Below are 21971 nucleotides of genomic sequence, written 5' to 3'. Positions count from 1 at the left end.
TGTGCGTCCACAAAACAACCATTAATGAATCCATCTTTTATTTACAATGGTCACATCAGCATGCCAGCTCAGTAGGTGGTGATAAAACTTTATGTCAAACTCCACAGAAGAACAGTAGGAGCAAGTGTGAGCGGGAAATTCAAATACAGCAACACGGCACCAGAGAGAGCCCCACCCTAAAAGGAGTTTTACAGAGATGACAAGATCATTCTGGAATAACTGTTTTCATGTGGATTGGAGGGTGAAACCCAGTGAATATTCACAGAGAATCTCTTTTTTTAAATACCATATAAGAGTGGACGAGGTCATCTGGATACCTGAAACACTCAGGAAAATGTCCAGGTGAGTGGGGCAGTTAGCAAGTGCAAGGTGTGGGTGAGAGCCAGTGACCTTTTTGATATTTCTTCTATTTCCAGTTTGCAGTAATAGTCACATAACTTTTAAGGTCTCTGTCATTTTAAATTGTTCAAACAATTGGCCTCTTGCTTGGCTTAGACCACAAGACTAAAAAAGTACTTCAGATCACGAGGAGCTGTTCCAGTGAAATGAACATGCAGAGGTCAAACATTTTACTGTACTGTCATCCATCATATATAAAAATATGGTCTGTATGTCCACCGTGTATTCTTCAGTAAAAAAAAAACTCCTTTGGCAGTACTTCATAGTGAAGGTAAACTGATCATTTGGAATGAAAATCGTATGACAAGATAAAGATATAAAAATGTTTTATAAGAGTGTCATTTATGATGTAAAACTATACTATATCAAATACTGTTCTACCATTAAAATGAATATGTTTGATATGATGTTTTGGTCCTATCACCCAGCCCTTCTCCCAAAGAGACCAGTGACCAAACTGTGATGGTGGGATGGCGGCACATAAACTTGACATGACTTTCTTTATTTCAGCCAGTTTCTCAGGAGGTTCTGGATCTGATCCAGTCCACAGTCACTGAGTACAGAACTGAGACAGACTGCACCAGATACACAGTGTGACCACTTCTTGTTTCGCTTGGGAAGCATTATCTCTGTCTGATCCAGATTTGCTGGAACCGGAACACTACAGCATGAGGAGGAGATCTTTTCACTGTTGAATATGGGTTTACATGAACTGGATAATCATGCTTTGCCAAAGGTTTTTCTTCCTTCATGAAGAGCAGCTGCAGAATTTGCTGGATGAACATTTTACTGTTGGAGAAACTGTCACAGTGTTTGGTGGAAGTCCACGCACAATCTGGAAGAAAATGTTGCAGTACCAGCTGTCGGTGTGGACTTACACTGATATAAGTCATGAAGACATGAAAAAAGTGATGATGGACTTCATTGGCACTTGTTCAAACACAGGCCAAAAGATGGTCATGTGACATCTGAAAGCAAAAGGTATCAGGCAGAGGTGTGGACTCGAGTCACATGACTTGGACTCGAGTCAGACTCGAGTCATGAATTTGATGACTTTTGACTTGACTTGACCAAATGTAAAGAGACTTGCAACTTGAGCATTTTGACTTGAAAAGACTCGCTACTTTCCCCAAAGATTAAAAAGTATGTTACGTATGTAGGACCACTTGTGTGCGTCTCTCTCTCTCTCTCTCCCTCTCCCTCTGTGTGTGTGCGTGTGTGTGTGCGCGCTGTCGGTACAACATCCAATCAAATTCGATCCACATTGTTTTGATCAACAGCGTCCATCCAATCAAATTGCAGGACAACCAACGAAGAGAAATTGCCAAATAACGGCGCGAGTTGGCAAAAATGATACCAAAGATAGTTTTGTTTGGGTATAAAAACTACGAGGTGGTCAACAAAAAACGAACTGCAGTATGCAAAACATGTGAGACGAAGATTAACTTTGTCCGACATTTGAAGTTGCACAAAGAACGATAAGTTCTGAATGAAAGCTAACGCTAGCTTCTCAGCTAAGTAACTTTGCTAGCAGCATTGCTAAATCAGTGAGACTGTAAACTCACTGTTAACATTACATTGCAAAAACGGTAATCATTCCACTGCGGGTTCACTCCCTTACTCAAACTATTATAAAATGATATAGTTCGGGATTTTTGAAGCAGGTTGTGTGACGTACTTAGTCAGCGTAGCTATCACACACATTAGACGGCGGTCAGCAGCAAAACGTAAACAACGTTTAAATGTATTTTATATTAAGAATATGTGTCGTTTGTGTAATTTCGGTAAATCACAACTAACCCGAACTAACACCGAAGACATAAAGTAACACAATTAAACATACTAATTGAGGCAGCAGGAGACCAGCAACTTCTGTGAGATGCGGGGTAAAATTGCTGTTTTTGTCAATGGAGTTTGTTGTGCTGGATAGAGTGAATTAACAAGCGATATATATTGTTATACTTTTAGTTGTGTCTTGTGTAAACAAACTCTGAAGTGAAATCTGTGTTGTGGGGCTAAAAACAGATTTTTTGATATGTACCACATGTCTGTGGTGAGAGTGGAAAGTGGTGTCCCTCTAATACACCAACAGACTGGTTTGGGGAGTAGTGTCCCTGTAGTACACAAAAGCCTGTGTGTGTGTGTGTGTGTGTGTGTGTGTGTGTGTGTGTGTGTGTGTGTGTGTGATACTGTATGTAATGTGTCTTGTTTAGTTTGCTCAGTGCTGTTTCATCACTGTGTGGAAGTTTTATTGGGACTGCAGATGAAAATTAGCCTCAGGCTAACTCTGCTACACTGCATCAGATAGCCCCATATTTAATATTGAACATTGTCTCTTATAAATACAGTAAATAAATAAGTTATAAATTGTGTTATATATTTTATTGAACTTTATTTCACCTGTACTTTTGTTAAGAAATGTGCTCTACATGATTTCACTGTATAATATGATTGGAAGTCATTGACAATAGAACTGACAGCTGGAATAGAATGCTCATGTTGTGACGTCCTCTGACATCATAGAGGCTCATTTGCATATCATCTGCAGGACAGTAGAGTTCTACAGTCCTATGTACATTTGGCCTGTGGACAGGTAAGACCTCCTCGCTTCACTCTCTTATTTCTCTTTGGTCAAACTGTTTCATGTTGTGGAAAAGGAGAATTTACTTTTCCTGTGTTTTCCTGTTCAGTGAGTCACTTTTTTCATCAGTTACAATCCAACAGGCATTATATTAAGATGTGCATCTCTGTTTGTAATCAGGAGATGCCAACGTACTTTTTCCTCTTGTACAACACAGTTTGAAGTAGAAAACTCTGTTTTACTTGTTGTCTAAGTTGCATGTGTGGAAAACTGTGTAGATTTACTTGCTCTGGAAGAAATTTCACATGAAAGGTTTGAAATTGTTGCATTTGTGACTTTCTGCTGTTTCTTTAACCGATAACATGAAAAATAAAGATGATTTAATAAGTATTTTATTACATGTGACTGCATTGTTTTTTAATTCCTGTGTGCAGGTTTTTGATCACAAAAAAAGTTTTCATGTGACAGAAAAAGCTTCTTTTGAGCTCCTTGTGATGAATTGTCATGTTGTATTAACTGCACTTGTTGCTACACTGCTGGGTTATGAGTTTAGATATGAAACATGTCAGTTACAGTTACATTTCTGTTTCTGATCCACAGTGTAATGATGAAATGCTGGTAAGAAAGATTTTTGCTCAGTGAAGAAAATAAAGCTGATGAGTGACATTGTTAATTACAGCAGACAGAGATGGAGACAAGGAGGCAGCTGCTGATGTCACAGCAACCAACAGAGCAGCAGAAGGAGCATGAAGAGGAGAGGCAAAGACTTCAGAGACAGAGGAAGGAAAAAGATAAGTCCAGAGCAGACAGAGTCACTGAGGTAGGCCACAACGCAAACCCTCCCACACAGTCACCAGTGTTCACCAGGGGACCAACAATGTAAGAGTCACACAATGAATGAGACAGAAAGCATTTAGAAAACGGGACCAGAGAACTGAGGGAGATGGTTTCACATTTCAAATCTGACTAAACTAAGTAACATTTTACAAAGACAGTTGCAGCCACCTAGAAATAACTGAACAACCACTTGATAGTCAGATAGTGTATATGGTATAGCCCACCCTAACCCCTAAGCAGACATATAGTAACCTTACCCAGCCTCACCTAAGTGGGTGGTGCACAATACAACTGAACTAGTGACTGCCGAACATAACTGGGTCACATGGCAGCAGATCATCATCCAGATCCAGAGATCAAACCATGATCCTGCTGGAGAAGCAGACTGGAGTTACCACAGCTGCCGGCAGGAGACGCCCTCCACTGTTAGTGTGTGAGTGATGTTATAATGCTGAATTCTTTTGAGCGTGTTCAGTTAAAGTGCAAGTGTTTCCAGTGTTTAATGGACACTGAGAAGAATATTTACCTGATGAGGGGAAAAGAAACAAATGTCTCCACACAGGTCAGCAGCATGTACACACACCTCCATACAGTCAGTGTCCAGCAGGAGTTCAACTGAGCGACGAGGGGACAGAGTCATGGAGGGAAAATATTCATTTAAAAGTCACTGTTATATTCTGACAGACTGAACAGTGGAGACTGTAGCTGCTAATGTTATAAGCTCCCAGCTCACATGATGAGCTGTCGCCACGTTAGCCTGAACAAGCTAATGTTAGCCTGAACAAGCTAACGTTAGCCTAAACAAGCTAACGGTAGCCTGAACAAGCTAACGGTAGGCTGAACAAGCTAATGTTAGCATAAACAAGCTAATATTAGCCTGAACAAGCTAACGTTAGCCTGAACAAGCTAATGTTAGCCTGAACAAGCTAATGTTAGCCTAACGAAGCTAATGGTTGCCTAAATTAGGTCATGTTAGCCTATACAAGCTAACGGTAGCCTGAACAAGCTAATGTTAGCCTAAACAAGCTAACGTTAGCCTGAACAAGCTAATGTTAGCCTTAACAAGCTAATGTTAGCATAAACAAGCTAATGTAAGCATAAACAAGCTAACAGAAGCCTAAAGCCTAAACAAGCTAACAGAAACCTAAAGCCTAAACAAGCTAATGTTAGCCTAAACAAGCTAATATTAGCCTAAACTAGCTAATGTTATCCTCGGTGAACATTGTGTGTGGAGCGTTGCTACAACAGAAGTCATCTTCATAGTTCACATACAGGAACAGTAACTTGACATCAGACTGCAGCTGCTGATTCATTTAATAATTGAGTATTCTACCAATTATTCTATTGATTGATCGAGTATCTTGATAAGAACTGTTTTTGTCTTATTAAAGAGCAATAGAAAATATAAAAAAGAGAAAACAGGTCTCATAGAATGAGAAAGTAAGTGGTTTACTTTCAAGAAAAGTCACTTCATTTTTATTGCTTATTTTTCATACAATATTATCTGTAAAAACTAAAGCCATGTAGTGCAAGTACCATGTTACATTCTTGGTTTTTCAATTCAAAAACAAATCCATAAAAAATAAGAACCATAAAACTTAAATTGATAGCTCGGGCTTTTATCTGCTTCAGTCACTGAATTCCACTGACCTATATTTGGGACAGGTGTCTACATGGGACAGGCCATTAATTCCATCTGCACAAAACTCATGCACAGGAATTATGGGAAATGCTGTCAAATTGATTAATTAAATCAGTATGAATAATACTCCTATTAATAATACCAGGCTATCCAATAACAAGTTAGAACAAATTCATTTGATCTAATACTGTGAAAGTATCAAAGCCTCAGTCCACAGAGAAATGCACACAGCCTGTATTCAGACACTGAGCCTTAAAACCAGCCGTCAGGACTTCTGGAACTGGAACAAAGGAGTCACCGCCCTAAGCCCCGCCCCAAGCCCCGCCCACCTACACCCACCATCCAACCTTGCATGATTTGATTTCTCTGAGTGTCTACCTGAAATATGTTATATTTTTATTGGATCACTCAGAAATCAGTCAGCCAATCTGATCCTCTCCTCTGATTGGCTGACTGACCTGTTGTTACCAGAGCTCCAGAGAGAAGCCAGAGAGAGGAGATGTAAAACTACACTGAGATGGTTTTTGGTTCTTAAAACCACAGATATATCTCTGGTGGAGTGGATAATAGTCAGTGTGTGTTCCCAGCGTCTCGTATGAAGACGTCCACTGTTGGACAGTAACAGCAGCAGAATGTCTTCAGCACTGTGACAGCATGTGATGAGCAGGACTGGACCCTGGTGGCAGACAGACCCAGTTCTGGACTCAGTCGGCCTGATGATGGAACGCAGAGGAATGTGAGATAACAGCTCCTCTGACTTCATCCTCCCTCATAGCACTGAGCACTGCTGCAGACCCCCACCCTTCACTCACCTGATGGAGGGATGATGGATGGATGACAGCTGTTGCTAGGAAACCTAAGCTACATGAAGTCAGGTCAGTGGTTGCTGAGATGAATCAGTTTGTGATTATAATGAGACTCGTTAGTGAAATAATGAGACAGGTTAGTGATGTATGAGATAACGTGACGTGTTGTTTCAACAATTTGTTCATTGATCTGTTTGTTCATTGAATAAACTGTCTACATGGTGTGAAAGAAGGTATTTCCATGACTGGAAGACAAATTGAAACAGCTGCTTTCCCTCATATTTATTCAGGAAGGAGCCAAAACCTTTGTCCAGGGAGTCTCCTCTGATTCTTTCAGGGTTTACCACTGACTTTAGGTGTAATAGACACCAGTTCAGTAAATCCTTCAGACTGACATGTGACTGTGGCCACGACACCACACATGAACAGTAACAAAGGAAATTCCAGTTGAATATTTTATCAATCAATTTCTTACATTAGCATTTGATTACGTTCTGACCTGCTATCGAATGGCTGAGAAAATAACTGGCCTGAGGCCAAACTTGGTGACCCCTGCTCTGAGGTCAAGACGATGGCTGGACGTTGTAGAGGAAATCTACTCTGTGGAAAAAGAGACTGTTTACCTGAGAGCTAGAGCTGGACTTCATTCAAGGACAGATCCCAATCTTATCAGACAGGAAATAAACCAAAGTCCAAGACTCCAGACCATGTTCAACAACTGTCATACAAAGAGCAGGTCATGGCATCTTTATCCTTAATATAATGTTTGATCCAGTTCAACCTGAAAATGATATTAGATGAATGGAAATCAAGATAATTCTGTGGAAAAAGTGAGACTTGTTTTTTTCATATAAAGGTGAATAAAGAAGAGTCTATTTTTAATAAATGATGGTGGAACATGTCAATCAAACAATCATGTGACTTCTTGTACCTGCAGAGGGGAGGAGCAGCTGAAAGTGCAAAGTGCAGGTGAGCAGACTCCATTAGAAGTGGACGGAGCAGAAGGAGGGAAACTGAAGGCTGAGGCAGGTGAGTGTTAACACAACATTATTATTATTTTACTGTCAAAGTCTCTGAGTCAGTTTGTCCCTGTGGACTGTGGAGGGAAGAAGAGTCACAGTGAACTTCTGTCCACACAGAGACACTGAGAGGAAAACCTTTGTGTGTGTGTGTGTGTGTGTGTGTGTGTGTGTGTGTGTGTGTGTCTCTTGAGCAGCTTGTTTGTCCTGACTCTTGTGTGTGTGAGCTCACAGTCAGTGTTACTGGTTTCCCTCTCAGACTGACTGAAGTCCTGAAGATGAGTGATTGTGTGGAGGAAGAGGAGGACATAGCAGAGTCTCCAGGACCCAGCTGTCTGTCTGTGAAGAGCCACCGGCCCAAAGATGAACCTTTCAACTTCAGTCCTGAACCTGGACCCTCAGACTCACAGTAAGAGACCTGCTACAAACCTGTGAACCTCCAAACTGTCTCTGTAACAGTGTTGAGTGTGTTGAGCTCCTGCAGTGATGTCACTTCCTGTAACAGCTGCCGTAGTGTCACAGAAAATAACTTCTCCTGGTTCCTCTGACATATCAGTGTATTAACAGTGACTGCTGAGGAGCTGGTTTCTTGTGAAATGATCCCAACAAAGAAGAGTTTGACTTTTTTCTTGTGCATATTTTTGCTGCAGCTGATGAACATGACAGAGATGTAAAGATGTCAGTAATTAAAGGGCCGTGGTGGAGCAGAGAAGCAGCCACAGAAGAAGAGAGCAGTGTGTTGGTGAACCTGGATGAGCTGGGATCTAACAGAGTTGACCACACTTTGCAGGATCATTTTACAGCCTGAATGATGAGCTTCACATGTCAGAGCTTCACTCTCCACAGTTAGTTTGATCCAAACTACAGTGAGCAGCTGTTGGAGGAAATGACTGAGCCTCTTTAACATCAAATTAGATATTTGTCAGCTGTTTATACAGATTTCAGGCTCTATGTAATATGGGCCGCTGATTGTAAAGTGGTTCATACTGAAATAACAACATTTCACCACATTTAGTCAACTTATGTTTTTTTAAACCAGATCAATATTTGTGAACTTTGTCATATTTACTTTTTTTTAAAACATAATAATAATGTAATGTTGATATTAAATCTAAATTTTAATGTCAAATCTAAACATTGGTGAAACTTAATATTTAGCTAATATGCTACTTCACACTGCTGGTCAGAGGAAGTACCAAAATAAAAGCTGAATCCAGGATAATCCACAGTCAAGAGGAGTGGGTGGAGACGGGCAGACGTAACGTACCGTCATATAAATGGGGCTTTTAATTTTCAGTTAATAAGACAATGTTCTGTACAAGGAAAATAATTGATAGTGAAGCGAGACTTAAATGATATCCTCAGGATTTGGAGAGAGTGAAAAGTTTTTAGGGAAATGGTTTGATGAGAAAATGATATGGACTGTACATCTTCAGAAATTAGTGGACAAATGTTAGAAAGTAGTAAATGTAATGAGGTGTTTAGTTGGAGGTGAATGGGGGCAGACAGACCTGCTTTGAGGACCATATACAATGGGTTAATTAGATCAGTTTTAGATCATGGTTGTGTGGTTTATGGATCAGCAGCAAACACTTCTCTCAAAAAATTAGATCATGTACAATATCAAGCTTGGAGATGATGCACAGGTGCATTTAAAACAGCCCCAACTACAGCATTACAGGTGGAAATGGGAGACATGGCTTTAGAAATGAGAAGATGACAGATATCACTGAATTACTGGATCAGTTTAGAGGGTCATAGTCAAGGTCATCCAACACCAGACACATTAAACCTGGCTGGGAAAAGGAGAAGAGGGAAACAAAAAGCTTTGGGTGGACAATGAATCAGAAAGCTTCAGAACTGAAATGAGATCAATGAAACGTCAGTCCAACAGTACCATTGTCAGCAATACCACCTTGGATACTTCCAGACACCACAGTAGATTTCACATTGTTAGAAAAGAAGAACAAAGAAAAGTTCATTTTTAATCCATGTACCATACAAGCTGACACTGACAGTTATCGTAGTTACATCCAGATATAGACAGATGCATCAAAGAGCTCTATATCTATTAAAGCTGGAGGAACATTTTTTATTCTAGAATTTCAAATGAAATGTGAGAACCCACTTGCAGGACTGGATGAGACCAGCACGTCTCAGCAGCTTGCAGGACACCTTCTGAGACGACGGGCTGGTTAATGTGCACCATCGTCCTGGGGAGGAAGAACCATCTTTGCAAGCCCTCTGGCACTTTAGCTCTGGCTCTGTTGTCTGTAAGGTTTTGAAATATATTATTCATCCACTGAAAGTCGCCCAATAGCACCAACATACTGAGCGATGAAGGCAGCGGTAAATCAACAGCTCCTATGGTCTGTGAGGTAGATTTACTGTTTTTGTCAGTGGAGTCTGGTATGTGGCTTTGGATAGAGCAATGGCTGTTTCTGGTTAAACAAAAAGGATCTTTCCTTTAACAAAAATGTCTGTCTCAGTAGGAACCCTATTCCCTATTAATATTGTCAGACACATATATTAATAATCTGAACCTGTTAGTGGCAAATCAGGTACTTTCAGTGGACATACTAATGTGGACAAATGCTTTGTTTTCTTAAGTTGCAGCCTTTTACCTGTTCTAGCGTTCTTGCATTATGATGGACTGACTCCATTTAGAGCCAAAATGATGGAAAATAGGGCCTGGGCTTGAAAGTAACTAAATTATCTTAGCCATAGCTTAAAGAAGAGTAAATATGACAAAGTTCACAAATATTGCTGTAAATCTGGTTTTAATGTTATTTGGAGCTAAATGTGGTGAAATGTTAATTTCAGTATGAACCACTTTACAATCTGTGACCCACAATCTTACACCAGCACAAAGCACAACACCAGTGTCTTTGATAGTGTGTGTTGGTGTTAAAATGAGGTGAGGTCAGGAGCGTTGTCGACTCATTTCTATCTCATTTTATTCAGTTTCAGCTGAGGCTGTAAAATATGAAAGTGAGGGAACAAAATCATGCATTGCACCTTTAGGTAAATATTTTTCAGCCGGGCCTGTTTGGTGGAATCCTGCTGTAGCTGTAGACGTCTGCTCGCACACTTTCACTCTGCACACCAGCAGTTTCCTCTGCAGAGAAGAGCTCTGTCTTACTACCTGCTAAATCCACCGTTATCAGAGAAATCCACCAAGGTGCAGGTGCACCTGGCTTTTAAAGGGGATGGGAGAGAGCTCTCTGATTGATTTATGACATGTTAAGCCCAAAACACAGCCATGATTAATTAAGAGAAAAATTGTCACCAGAGAATTGATCAGTGATCGATGTGATATGAATAAAAACATGTTTGTGTTTGCAGAGGTCAGAACCACAGACTGAGAGCAGAGTCTCCAGGATCCAGCTGTCTGTCTGTGAAGAGTGACCGGTCCAAAGACTTTTTTCCTCCAGACTTCAGTCCTGAACCTGGACCCTCAGACTCAAAGTAAGAGACAGTTTCTACTGTAAACTGAGCTGAAGATGATTCAGTTATTAGACATATTTGACTGTGACATGTTAGTGATGAAGACATGTCTTCACAGAGGGAGGAAGAGGAGTGGTGTCTCTGTGGAGGAGCAGCTGTCCTGCTGTGCTCTGTGTCAGGACGTCCTGAAGGATCCAGTCTCTACCAGCTGTGGACACTGGTTCTGCAGACAGTGCTTCACCTCATACTGGGACCAGTCTGGGTCTTCAGGAGACCCCTCCTGTCCCCAGTGTGGACAAAGACCCAGAACCAGACCTGGACTGCAGACAGCCAGTCAGAGCAGCACTGTACAAAGTGAGACTGAACATGTGTCTGCTGATGTCTTCATTTCTGAAACCAGGACCTGTTGTTTTCGCCAGTGTCAGTTGTTCTATCACACAGCACTGACATTTCAGATGATTCTAAAAAGCACAACATTAAAAAGCTTTTCTCTGTTGCTCTTTAGTTTTTCTGTAGCTGATGAAAATAATCAGCAGATTCTCAGATTCTGTCTTCAGTCTGACATTGTCTCTTCTCTTTCAGCAGATGGTGGTCTGCAGGAGGTTTTAGATCAACATAAGATCAGTCTGAGGAGCAGATGTGAACGTGTGACTGAAGGAAGTGATGGAACAGGAAGTGGAACCCTCCTCAACAGGATCTACACTGAGCTCTACATCACAGAGGGACAGAGTGAAGAGGTTAATACCCAACATGAGGTGAGGCAGCTGGAGACAGCTTCCAAGATGAAGACCCTCCATGATGCTCCAATCAAGTGCCACGACATCTTTAAAGCCTTACCTGAACAACAGAGACCCATCAGAGTGGTTCTGACCAACGGCGTCGCTGGTTCTGGAAAAACCTTCTCAGTGCAGAAGTTCAGTCTGGACTGGGCAGAGGGCTTGGAGAACCAAGATGTCAGTCTGCTGGTTCTGCTTTCGTTCAGGGAGCTGAACCTGATCAGAGAGCAGCAGTACAGTCTTCTCAGGCTGCTCCATGTTTTCCATCCAACATTACAGAAGGTCACAGCAGAGCAGCTGGCTGTCTGTAAAGTTCTGTTCATCTTGGACGGCCTGGATGAAAGCAGACTTTCACTGGATTTCACCAACAGGGAGGTTGTGTCTGATGTCACACAGACGTCATCAGTCAACCTGCTGCTGACAAACCTCATCCAGGGGAACCTGCTTCCCTCGGCTCTGGTCTGGATCACTTCCAGACCTGCAGCAGCCAATCAGATCCCTCCTACATGTGTTGACAGGGTAACAGAGGTACGAGGCTTCACTGACAGCCAGAAGGAGGAGTACTTCAGGAGGAGATCCAGTGATGAAGAGCTGTCCAGCAGAACCATCTCACACATCAAGAAGTCCAGGAGCCTCCACATCATGTGTCAAGTCCCAGTCTTCTGCTGGATCACTGCTACAGTTCTGGAGCACATGTTGACTACAGAGCAGAGAGGAGAGCTGCCCCAGACCCTGACTGACCTGTTCTCACACTTCCTGCTGGTTCAGACAAAGAGGAAGAAGCTCAAGTATGATGAGGGACATGAGACGAGTCCACAGGAGCTGATGGAGGCTGACAGGGAAGTTCTTCTGAAGCTGGGGAGGCTGGCGTTTGAACATCTGGAGAAAGGAAACATCATGTTCTACCAAGAAGACCTGGAGCAGTGTGGTCTGGATGTCACAGAGGCCTCGGTGTACTCAGGACTCTGTACTGAGATCTTCAAAAGAGAGAGTGTGATCTTCCAGAAAACAGTCTACTGCTTTGTTCATCTGAGCATTCAGGAGTTTCTGGCTGCAGTCTACATGTTCAACTGTTACATCAACAGGAACACAGAGGTCCTGGAGAACTTCCTGGGAAAACAACATGTTGATTTAACCCTGGATGTCTTCCTGAGGGCAGCCATGGAGAAATCCCTCAGAAGTAAAAATGGTCACCTGGACCTGTTTGTTCGCTTCCTTCATGGCCTCTCTCTGGAGTCCAACCAGAGACTCTTAGGAGGTCTGCTGGGTCAGAGAAGGAACAGATCAAAAACCATCCAGAGAGCCATCTACAACCTGAAAAAGATGAACAGTGATAAAATCTCTCCTGACAGAAGCATCAACATCTTCCACTGTCTGATGGAGATGAAGGACCACTCAGTTCATCAGGAGATCCAAGAGTTCCTGAAGTCAGAGACCAGATCAGAACAGAAACTCTCTGAGATCCACTGCTCAGCTCTGGCCTACATGCTGCAGATGTCAGAGGAGGTTCTGGATGAGTTGGACCTGAAGAAGTACAACACATCAGAGGAGGGACGACGGAGACTGATCCCAGCTGTGAGGAACTGCGGGAAGGCTCGGTGAGTCCAGACATGATCAATATAATTATCAATCAGTAGATTAGATCAGTAGTTGAGTCAAATTCAGATAAACACAGTTTTCATTTCTTCTCATTATTCTTAGTTTTACTTTGAAACAATCAAAGGTCAGTTGTGTTTTTTTCTGGAGGTGTTGTAAATGCTGTGAGCACCAAAATGTAGATGTTTCAGTTGGTTGTGATTGTTGCTGTTAAGTTCATAAAAACACTTGTTTTGTTTATTTGTAATAATTGTTGGATGCTTCATTGATTTGTTAATGTTCTGTGTTGTTTTGAGTCTTTTTGGTTTAATTGAAACCTGATCAAACTAATTAAAGCAGCTCCACTGATCTTACACCTCAGTGTGTGTTTCCAGGTGTTTCCAGGTGTTTCCAGGTGTTGGGGAGGACACCTGCATATGAGAAAACAGTAGTATTAAACCTTTAGTATCTCCAGCTGTGCAGTCTGATAAATGTTCCCACTCCCATCTCTGCTGCATAACACACCTTCATCTAAGGTGTGGCTTGTGGCTGAGGTGCATTGTGGGTAATGAAGGAAGCAGGTTTTTTCTGAGGAAGAAGAACGTGTGAATGAAAAAAGAAGATGTCTCTGGTTCAGCTTTGTTGAAACTGTCCATTGTAACAGTGTTACAGGAGAGCAGTGATGAATCTGTGGAGGTCTGTATTCAGGACTCATTAGGTTTCTATGACAACAGTCATCAGTGTTTGACAGTGAACAGTGAATGCAGTGAAGCTCTAATGAGCAGGTTCTAGCAGGTGTTTAGTAAAGTTTGTATAAGACCTGAATCATTGTCCAGAGATGACTGAAGTCATGACGAGCATGGAGGATGTTAGGGGACGCCCCCCCCCTTTAAATCACAGGAGACAAAAACAGTGGGCTCCAATGAAAGCTGCTTTAAAAGTGGAGCTGAACAGCAGCCACTGTGGTAACAACAAACACTGATGGGATAATGGTTCATGATCAAACAGAATGTAACAGCTGCACAAGCAGAGAAAAGTCATCACATCAGTGAAATGACTCAACTGGTCAAAGCAGACCAAGAGTGGAGATGTAAACCCCTGAGTGTATTGACCTGATCAAGGCTGAGCTTTATTGATTATTGAACTTTTCATGTTGAAGAGTGAACTTGTGTTTTTTCAAGTGTCATGGTGGAGCTTTAAAGTCTTTCCATAGATTGTGTTGAATGAGACAGAAAGTCCCAGGTGTTTTCTCTCTTGTTGCTGTAGAGGAGAGTCGTATCAGGAAATGTTCAGCTTCAGCCAAGAACACAGGTGTGAATCTATCAGAGCAGAATGGGAGGATTCAGTCTTCTTCTACACACCAGAGCTCAGTGTCATGTTTCTGTGAGGACCTTCTGTGAAAACCAGGCAGCAAACAGAGATTAGATTGAACTGTTGACTGAGTTGACCTCAGGAGAAATGTTCTGGAGTAGGGATGCCACGGTGTGGAAATGTTCCCACCGGACATTAAGACATGTGTGGGCTCAGTATCTGTAGATGAGACCTCAGTGTTTCCCACACACTGATTTATCTGTGACAGGCCGCCACCACATCAACAATGATTTTCTATTGGTTTATAGTTTCAGATGAGGAAAATCTTATTTCACTTTAGAGCTGCACACACACACACACACACACACACACACACACACACACACACACACACACACACACACACACACACACTTCCAGGTTGTAACTGTAGAGTCCACTAAGTGTTGATCACTAGTGTTTTACTGAGGACAGTTTGTTCATGGATCAACGTGGGCGCTGCCACTGATTCACCACAATGAGCCAGATGTGTTTTATGCAGTGGTGTGTGTTGACTTCTACAGAGAGGCAGCAGAGCCAAGCAATCTGGAGTCAGTTTAAAAACACTGGAGAATAAAACTGTTTTTCTGAACAAGATTCTGACTCTGGATCAAATCATATGATGGAAGCAGAAATGTAACATCATTTTCCCTCCTTCATCTGCACAACAAAGATTCCCATGAAACTCTGCAGGTCTGAGAGAGAGTGATGAGAATTATTGTTTCATGTCAAACACAATCAGATCAGATGAGCTGAGCCACAGATGTGAAGAGCAGATGTTCATCACATCATCATCTTTTCTCATCAGATGCATTTTAACTTCAGTGTCTTTTATTACAAACTGTCTGATTTTATTCTAACACATTTTATATTTTCTCACATCACAGACTTGTTGATTGTGGACTCTCAGAGACTCACTGTGAAGTCGTGTCCTCAGCTCTGAAGTCCAACCCCTCCCATCTGAGACACCTGGACCTGAGTGGAAACTTCCTGGAGGATTCAGCAGTGAAGCAGCTGTGTGCTGGACTGGAGAGTCCAAACTGTAGACTGGAGACTCTGGGGTCAGTTCACTGACTGGAGCTGTTGTAGTTTTATATTCAGTTCAAATCTGTGAAGTTCCAGCTTTTCATTGGTTGGTTCATTTTCAGGATTTCTGTGTGAGGATTTAAAAAATCAGCCAGTGAAGAGAAAGAAGGAAGATGAGACCAGGAGCAGAGTGGTGATGGGGAGGGTCAGGAGAATCCCCGGGGGCCGTTTGGGGGCCGGGGCCAGACTGATTATTGTGTAGACTAATAATATTGTGTTATATAAAAGTAGTCTACCTTGCTGCACCATCCTGCAGCCTGAACTGAGCCTCGCAGCCTCTTGTCTCTCCCAGCACGTCAGACGCTACCAAGTCTATATTTGCAGTAGGGGGGTAATTGAGCTGTGATTGGTCAGCTGCTGACCAATAAGAGCTGTGAAGTGGGGCTGGTACAGAGTCATCAGAGACGTGTTGGTGTTATCAGGGAACGTGTGTGTTCACTGTTCACATTGGTTTGAAGCAGCAGCAGAAAGAGAAGGAGAAAGGTGGAGCAGAGAAGAATGAAGAAGAATAAATCTCTGGTGTTTTCCAGCAGGAGGCTCTGAACCTTTCTTCTGAACAGTGTGACTGAGTTCTCACTGTTTGTTCACGTCCTCAGTGTTTTGTTTCTGTGCTGATGTCTGTAGTGTCAGAGAGGGAACAGACTAAACAGACGTGAATCCTCTGATTCTCCTCTGATTACAGACTGAACTGAGGTCAGCAGCAGCTGATCAACCTGTGTTCACATCAACAGCTGTATGAATGTTGTGCTGACATTTGGATGATGTGTGTAGAAGGCTGACATGATGAAGATCCACAATAACAGAAGGACAAAGTCACTCTACTCATTTTAGACAAAGATCATTGATCAGGACAAATCTGATTGATTATCAATCACTCATCTACTTCTTTGATTCTTTATTCAGGTTGAGACTCTGCAGCTTGTCAGAGATCAGCTGTTCTTCTCTGGGCTCAGCTCTGAAGTTCAACCCCTCCCATCTGAGAGAACTGGACCTGAGCTACAACCAGAACCTGCAGGATCCAGGAGTGAAGGGTCTGTGTGGTTTTCTGCAGAGTCCAGACTGTAGACTGGAGACTCTGAGGTCAGACTCCATGTTTTCTTTCTGTGCTGAGATGAATGTGATGTGAAAGTTGTGTTGACAATGAGCTGCAGACATGAGGCTGATATTATACTGATCCACACTGAGGATCTTCATGGTAAAGTCTGTTTTCTTCTTCTCTGCTTTTAGTCCAGTGACTGTTTCTCTTCAACTTTCACCTCATGACTTTTTAAAACACCAACAGAAACACATTGAATCTGTCAGACAATAACTGATCTATAATCAATAGCTGATGATCCCAACACTTTTATAAGGCTCTGTGATGTTTGTACTGACTCCAGTATTCAAAGCCAAGTTGTCATAGCAACAGGTTGTTTCATCACTTTAAATCCTGTAGGTTTGACTGTGTTAAATATTTGAGCTCAGTCACCAGGTGTCTGTGTCTCTGCCGTTCCATCAACTAGTGAATTTAATATATATTTCTATACATTTGTTCTCATGTCTCCAAACTTCAGCCTGACATGTTTGTTGTCTTTGAAAACTTGAGGATCTTTAGTAGAATCTGCACAACATGAGTTTGTATAGATGGAGCCACAGGTGGAGCTGGCAGAGTTGAAGAGGTGGAGTCACTACGTCTTTATTGAAGCAGCAGCATGTTGTCATGAATATTAATGAGAGCTGTTTTTACTTTGTCTGTTTGACTCTTTGTGGTTTCAAGCAGGAACTTTGTCTCCTGAACTCACATCTTTGATTCTTTATTCAGATTGAAGGACTGCAGGTTGTCAGAGATCAGCTGTTCTTCTCTGGTCTCAGCTCTGAAGTCCAACCCCTCCCATCTGAGAGAACTGGACCTGAGTGAAAACCACCTGAGGGATTCAGACCTGAAGGATCTCCGTGGTCTCGTGGAGATTCCAGACTGTAGACTGGAGACTCTGAGGTCAGTAGAGGGGCGGAGTCAGTCCATGCTGCTCTCAGCAGTATTGTACTAAACACAGTTAGTATCAGAGCAAAGATCCAGTGTTTCCTGTGAACCTCCAACCTCCTCAGTGGCTGCTTTCCTCAGTGAAGCTGTGAGAGGAGAACGGGGACAGGCTTCAGGGTTGGACAGAAAGACAGAGAGAGAGACAACAGTCAGCCAATCAGAGCAGCCAGAAGCTTGTTGTGATCATGTGTGTGAGTTGATGTGAAGACGACTGTTGTTGTTGTGTTGATGTGTACAGGAAATGAAGCTGATTCCAGCTGATAGCCTCACAGATGGACAGAGACAGTGTCCTCATTCATCAAACTGTCCAATCTGATCTGAGACTGTTTGTTCTCTGGTTTCAACACTAAACAGCTGATCAGTTTCATGTGTGTCACAGCTCTGAGATCAGTGTGATGGAGCCTGACAGTCCCTGGCTCTTAGTGACAGCCTCCATGTTCAGTCAGGTGATGTTTCAGAAGCAGCTCACATGTTGATCAACACACAGAGACTCTGTGTTTAAAGTGACATCAGCTGACAGGTAACAGGAGTGAATCCATCACTGACCTGTTGCTGACTCAGCACTTTGTTTCCACTGTGGACTGAGTGAAATGTGCAGAGTGAACAGACTTGATGCTGAACGTCTCTGCAGGTCTGTGAGCTTCCAGCTCAGTGTGTTCACTCCAACATGTTAACATGAGAGCTGAGAGGAAGCAGCTGCTGCACATCTGGTCTGAACAGGACTGAAGTCCCTGCTGCATCACTGACTGATGAAGTGAGTCTCTGTAAACACTGATTCATCTCCTCTGCTTTCTTCTTCTCTACACAGATGGAGGTGAGAGTGGAGAGGAGAGCTTGATCCAGCAGTGACTGACAGAGGAACCAGAAGAAGTGGAGATGACTCTCAGTGCTGCAGTCTGAACTGATCTGAGAACAGCTCCACTGTCACACACAGAGTCCAGTCCACCATCATCCCTGTGTGTTCCTCTGGATCTGACAGAGCATCATCAGTGTCTCTGGACTTAAAGCTCATCAAGTTCAGCTCTGAACAGTTTCCTTGTTGAGCTTCACAAAGAGGGAATTTCACAGTAAAATGACTTGAACTCTGAAGATTAGTTTGACTCAGACGTTGAAGCCTCATGTTCTTCAGCTGAACTTTACCAGATATTATTGTACAGGAGGAACATGTTGTTTTTATCCTCCATCTCTTCATTCAAGTTGTGTTAAGGAGGAACAATCACACAGACCAACAACTCTTTCACTGTGTATATGGACATGTGAGTGTTTTCAGACAGGCTTGAAAAATGTTCATCTCTCCATTATAATGCTGAGTCAACAAGTGTCACTGAGTCAATGGATCATTAATTAACTGGACTTTAAATCCTCCTTTATGGTCAATAATGTTTTTATATTGACTTCCTGTTTGATTCCTGGTTTTTAACCAGTCATTGTTTTTATATTTTACTCCTCTTTTATTCCATAAAGCTGCCAGTTTATTCCTAAACGACTGTGTGTGTTGTTGTTGTGTTGTGTGTTTGTTGTGAAGCTCTTGCTGTGTAAAATGATGATCCACGTCTGGGCCAGATATGACTCTGAACTTGTACACCAACATGTAACAAAAGTCTCTTGAAAGTACTTAAATGAGTCAAAAAAAATTTCAAAAAGGCACTGAAGACCTTCAGGGTTTGATGCTGTAGAGTTTATTCTTTGTGACAAGTCATAGACCCAAGTCTGTCCTGGACCAGACTGATGTCCAAACCGTTCTGCATGTCCTTTTATCCCATAAAACATCCTGCACACTTTGCCTCCAAAAAGGCAACTTTGCCTGCCTTCTCAAAAAAGATGTTCCAGGTGCCTTGGAAATAATGGAGTCACAATCAGCCTTCTTGGTAGCTCTTTACCTTTTGTGACAGTTACTAATGGTGTCCTGCTACATCCTCAATCATCTTGCATGTTCGTTGTATTGGTGTCACGTAACCTTAGCCAGCTGATGGCAGCTAAGGGGGTTTAACCCCTTAGCTGCCATCAGCTGACTCCCTTATCTTTGAAGGGGCTTCACTGCACCTTTTTAAAAAGAACCGCAATGCATCTGGGAATACATTTATCATGTTTAATTACATCTGTAAGCCCAACTATTGCCCTATGGTTGCTCCACCAATGCCCTAACGTTGCTCCACTGGTGTTCTAATGAGCAGCTGGTAGCTGGTATCATCAATCATCATGTTGGCATGCTCAGCCAACAAGCCATCGTTGGTGTTCTCTACCAAGAAGTCATTACAGTGGTACACTTAGCCAATGCTTAGCCAATGCTCTAACAGCCTGGTACATGATAACAAACCACATTGAGTATGCGTAATAGGTGGTAATAGGTAATAGGTGTGAGCTTAACGCCTAGGTATGGACTAACTTAACTCAGTAAACAATAATATGATATAATATTAGAATAAACATCATCTATGTGGCGTTGCCCCCCCCAGAAATGTTTCCATTTTTCACATGTGGCGAGACGGGCAGCAGAGCCCCTCCAATAGGGTCCGGCTGCAGCCTGCAGTGCTGGGGGCGTGGCGAGATTGGAGCGTGACATAGCAATCGGACAAGTGGCTAGTGGAGGACCGCTACGTCACATACCATTTTGGGTCAAAGGTCATTAGAAGAGACATATGGAGGAAAAAGGATTAGTATGTGTGAATGATTGCAGAGGTACTAGATATAATAGTGTTCAAAGTAAGGAGAGTGCAATTGACCTTACACTGGTATCAGATGGAACTGCAGGAGCTACAACATGGGAAGTATTAAACCAGCCACCATTGGGCCGTGATCATTACCCTATAATAATTAAGATAGGAGTAGAGATACACCAAGAGGAGGAGCTAAGGATTCCGAGATGGAAATGAAACCAAGCAAACTGGGAATTGTTTCGTGTGCTGAGTAAGAGAAGGCGTGAAGCTTTACTTAGAGAACACATCTCAGATGGGGACGAGTTTAACGAAAGTCAGTGGCAGGATTATGTATGCAGCAACAAAGGAAACCATACCAAAGAGCATAGGAAGCAGAGGTGAGAAGAATGTTCCATGGTGGAATGAACATTGTAGGCAAGCAGTGAAAATGAGAAACAGCATTTAGGCAGTTGAAAAAACATCACTCACTAGACACATTAATCCAGTATAAAAGATCTCAAGCAGCAGTTAGGAAAATTATAAGAGCAACCAAGCGTGCACACTGGAGGTGATACTGTGACACAATAGGGAGAGAGACACAGGTATCTGAGGTGGGGGGTATGGTCAGGACAATGAGTGGCATTAGGAGGAATTCTTTAATACCGGCGTTGACAATAAGCAAGAAAACAGAAATCAGCAACATAGAAAAGCCAGAGCTTTTGGCAGAGACTTTAGTTAAAATCAGAAAATGCTAGACAGGGTAGAGATCACATTCTGGCACTAAACACAGGTATTAATATTAGGAAACCTGCAACTGGAGATAGTTTAGACTTTCCTTTTAGTTGGTTTGAATTGAAAAGGCCCATCTCCAACACACATGGCAGTCATCACCAGGGAAAGATGGCATTTGTCACAGCATGCTGGATCATATGGACGACAGTGCACTGATGGTATTATTACAATTGTTCAATACACTGTGGGACGCTGGGAAAATTCCAGTTGCATGGAAACAGTCAGTCATTGTACCCATTGTAAAACCTGGCAAAGACTCATCAGATCCCTCAAACTATAGACCAATAGCTCTTACATCACAGTTGGGAAACACTATGGAACGGATGGTAACAGAGAGGCTACTGTACTTTCTAGAAAGTAAAGACTTGTTCTCTTCCAAAGTGGGTTTTGGAAAGAGAGAAACACAATGGACTCTGTGCTACGCTTGGAGTCAGAAATGAGAAAAGCCCAAACAAATAAGGAGAAAGTAGTTGCTGTATTAGAAAGAGCCTATGATATGTTGTGGAAGGAAGGTTTACTAAGTAAACAGAGTAGATTAGGGGTGGGTGGCAGGTTGTACAACTGGGTGCTGGACTTCCTCCGTGAGAGGACAATAGAAATAAGGGTGGGAACAGAATATTCAAGAGTATATCAGGTTGAAAATGAAACCCCGCAGGGAAGTGTTTGTAGTCTGATATTATTTAACATTATGATTAATGATACTTTTGAGCAAATAAAAAATTCAGGAATAGGCAGATCTCTGTATGCTGATGATGGGGCCTTATGGGTAAGGGGGCGGAATCTAAAGTATATTCAGGGAAAACTCCAGGCAGCAGTTGGGATTGTGGAACAGTGGGCAAATGAGTGGGGCTTCAAGTTACAGTATCTGCGGCAATGAGACAAGTGATATGTTTTGCCAGGAGTCATAAAACAGTATCACTGAAATTATATGAGCAAACACTTGAACAAGTCAGAATAATTAGATTTCTAGGTGTACTATTTGATGAGAAGTTACCCTGGATCAAT

The 21971-nt window shown here is 42.3% G+C and overlaps 2 protein-coding genes across 3 annotated transcripts in view; both read left to right on the top strand.

Moving 5' to 3' along the window:
- Nucleotides 1–6047: 6047 nt before the first annotated feature.
- Nucleotides 6048–15566, top strand: LOC139612008 (protein NLRC3-like). 2 transcript variants are annotated; one of them, XM_071467142.1, is made up of 7 exons: nucleotides 6048–6334; nucleotides 7203–7294; nucleotides 7544–7693; nucleotides 10630–10752; nucleotides 10850–11085; nucleotides 11314–13105; nucleotides 15320–15566. In XM_071467142.1, the coding sequence occupies exons 3-7, from the start codon at nucleotides 7563–7565 to the stop codon at nucleotides 15504–15506; spliced, it is 2469 nt and encodes an 822-aa protein (XP_071323243.1). In that variant the 5' UTR covers nucleotides 6048–6334; nucleotides 7203–7294; nucleotides 7544–7562; the 3' UTR covers nucleotides 15507–15566. The 2 variants fall into 2 exon arrangements, with proteins under 2 accessions (XP_071323243.1, XP_071323244.1); XM_071467143.1 differs by lacking the exon at nucleotides 6048–6334 and having other exon boundaries at nucleotides 6386–7294.
- Nucleotides 15567–16474: 908 nt separating this feature from the next.
- The window catches only part of LOC139612002 (protein NLRC3-like), a 99054-nt gene continuing 93557 nt past the window's right edge, over nucleotides 16475–21971 (top strand). Inside the window, exons 1-2 of the mRNA XM_071467123.1 lie at nucleotides 16475–16598; nucleotides 17320–17493. The gene's annotated coding sequence lies outside the window, so the exon portion shown is untranslated. The remainder of the gene's footprint in view (nucleotides 16599–17319; nucleotides 17494–21971) is intronic.

Source organism: Trachinotus anak, unplaced genomic scaffold, assembly GCF_046630095.1.
Source record: "Trachinotus anak isolate AG129_WGS33_773 ecotype Australia unplaced genomic scaffold, CSIRO_AGI_Tana_v1 ptg000029l, whole genome shotgun sequence".
Taxonomy (NCBI): Eukaryota; Metazoa; Chordata; class Actinopteri; order Carangiformes; family Carangidae; genus Trachinotus; species Trachinotus anak.
The sequence above is the reverse complement of the archived record's forward strand: the minus strand, read 5'-3'. Positions and strand labels throughout refer to the sequence as shown.

Excerpts from the sequence above, each read along its gene's own strand:
- LOC139612008 (XM_071467142.1), top strand. The coding sequence starts at position 7,563 with ATGAGTGATTGTGTGGAGGAAGAGGAGGACATAGCAGAGTCTCCAGGA. Across the intron at positions 7,694-10,629 it reads CCTGGACCCTCAGACTCACA|AGGTCAGAACCACAGACTGA; the intron begins GTAAGAGACCTG and ends TTGTGTTTGCAG. Across the intron at positions 11,086-11,313 it reads TCAGAGCAGCACTGTACAAA|CAGATGGTGGTCTGCAGGAG; the intron begins GTGAGACTGAAC and ends CTTCTCTTTCAG.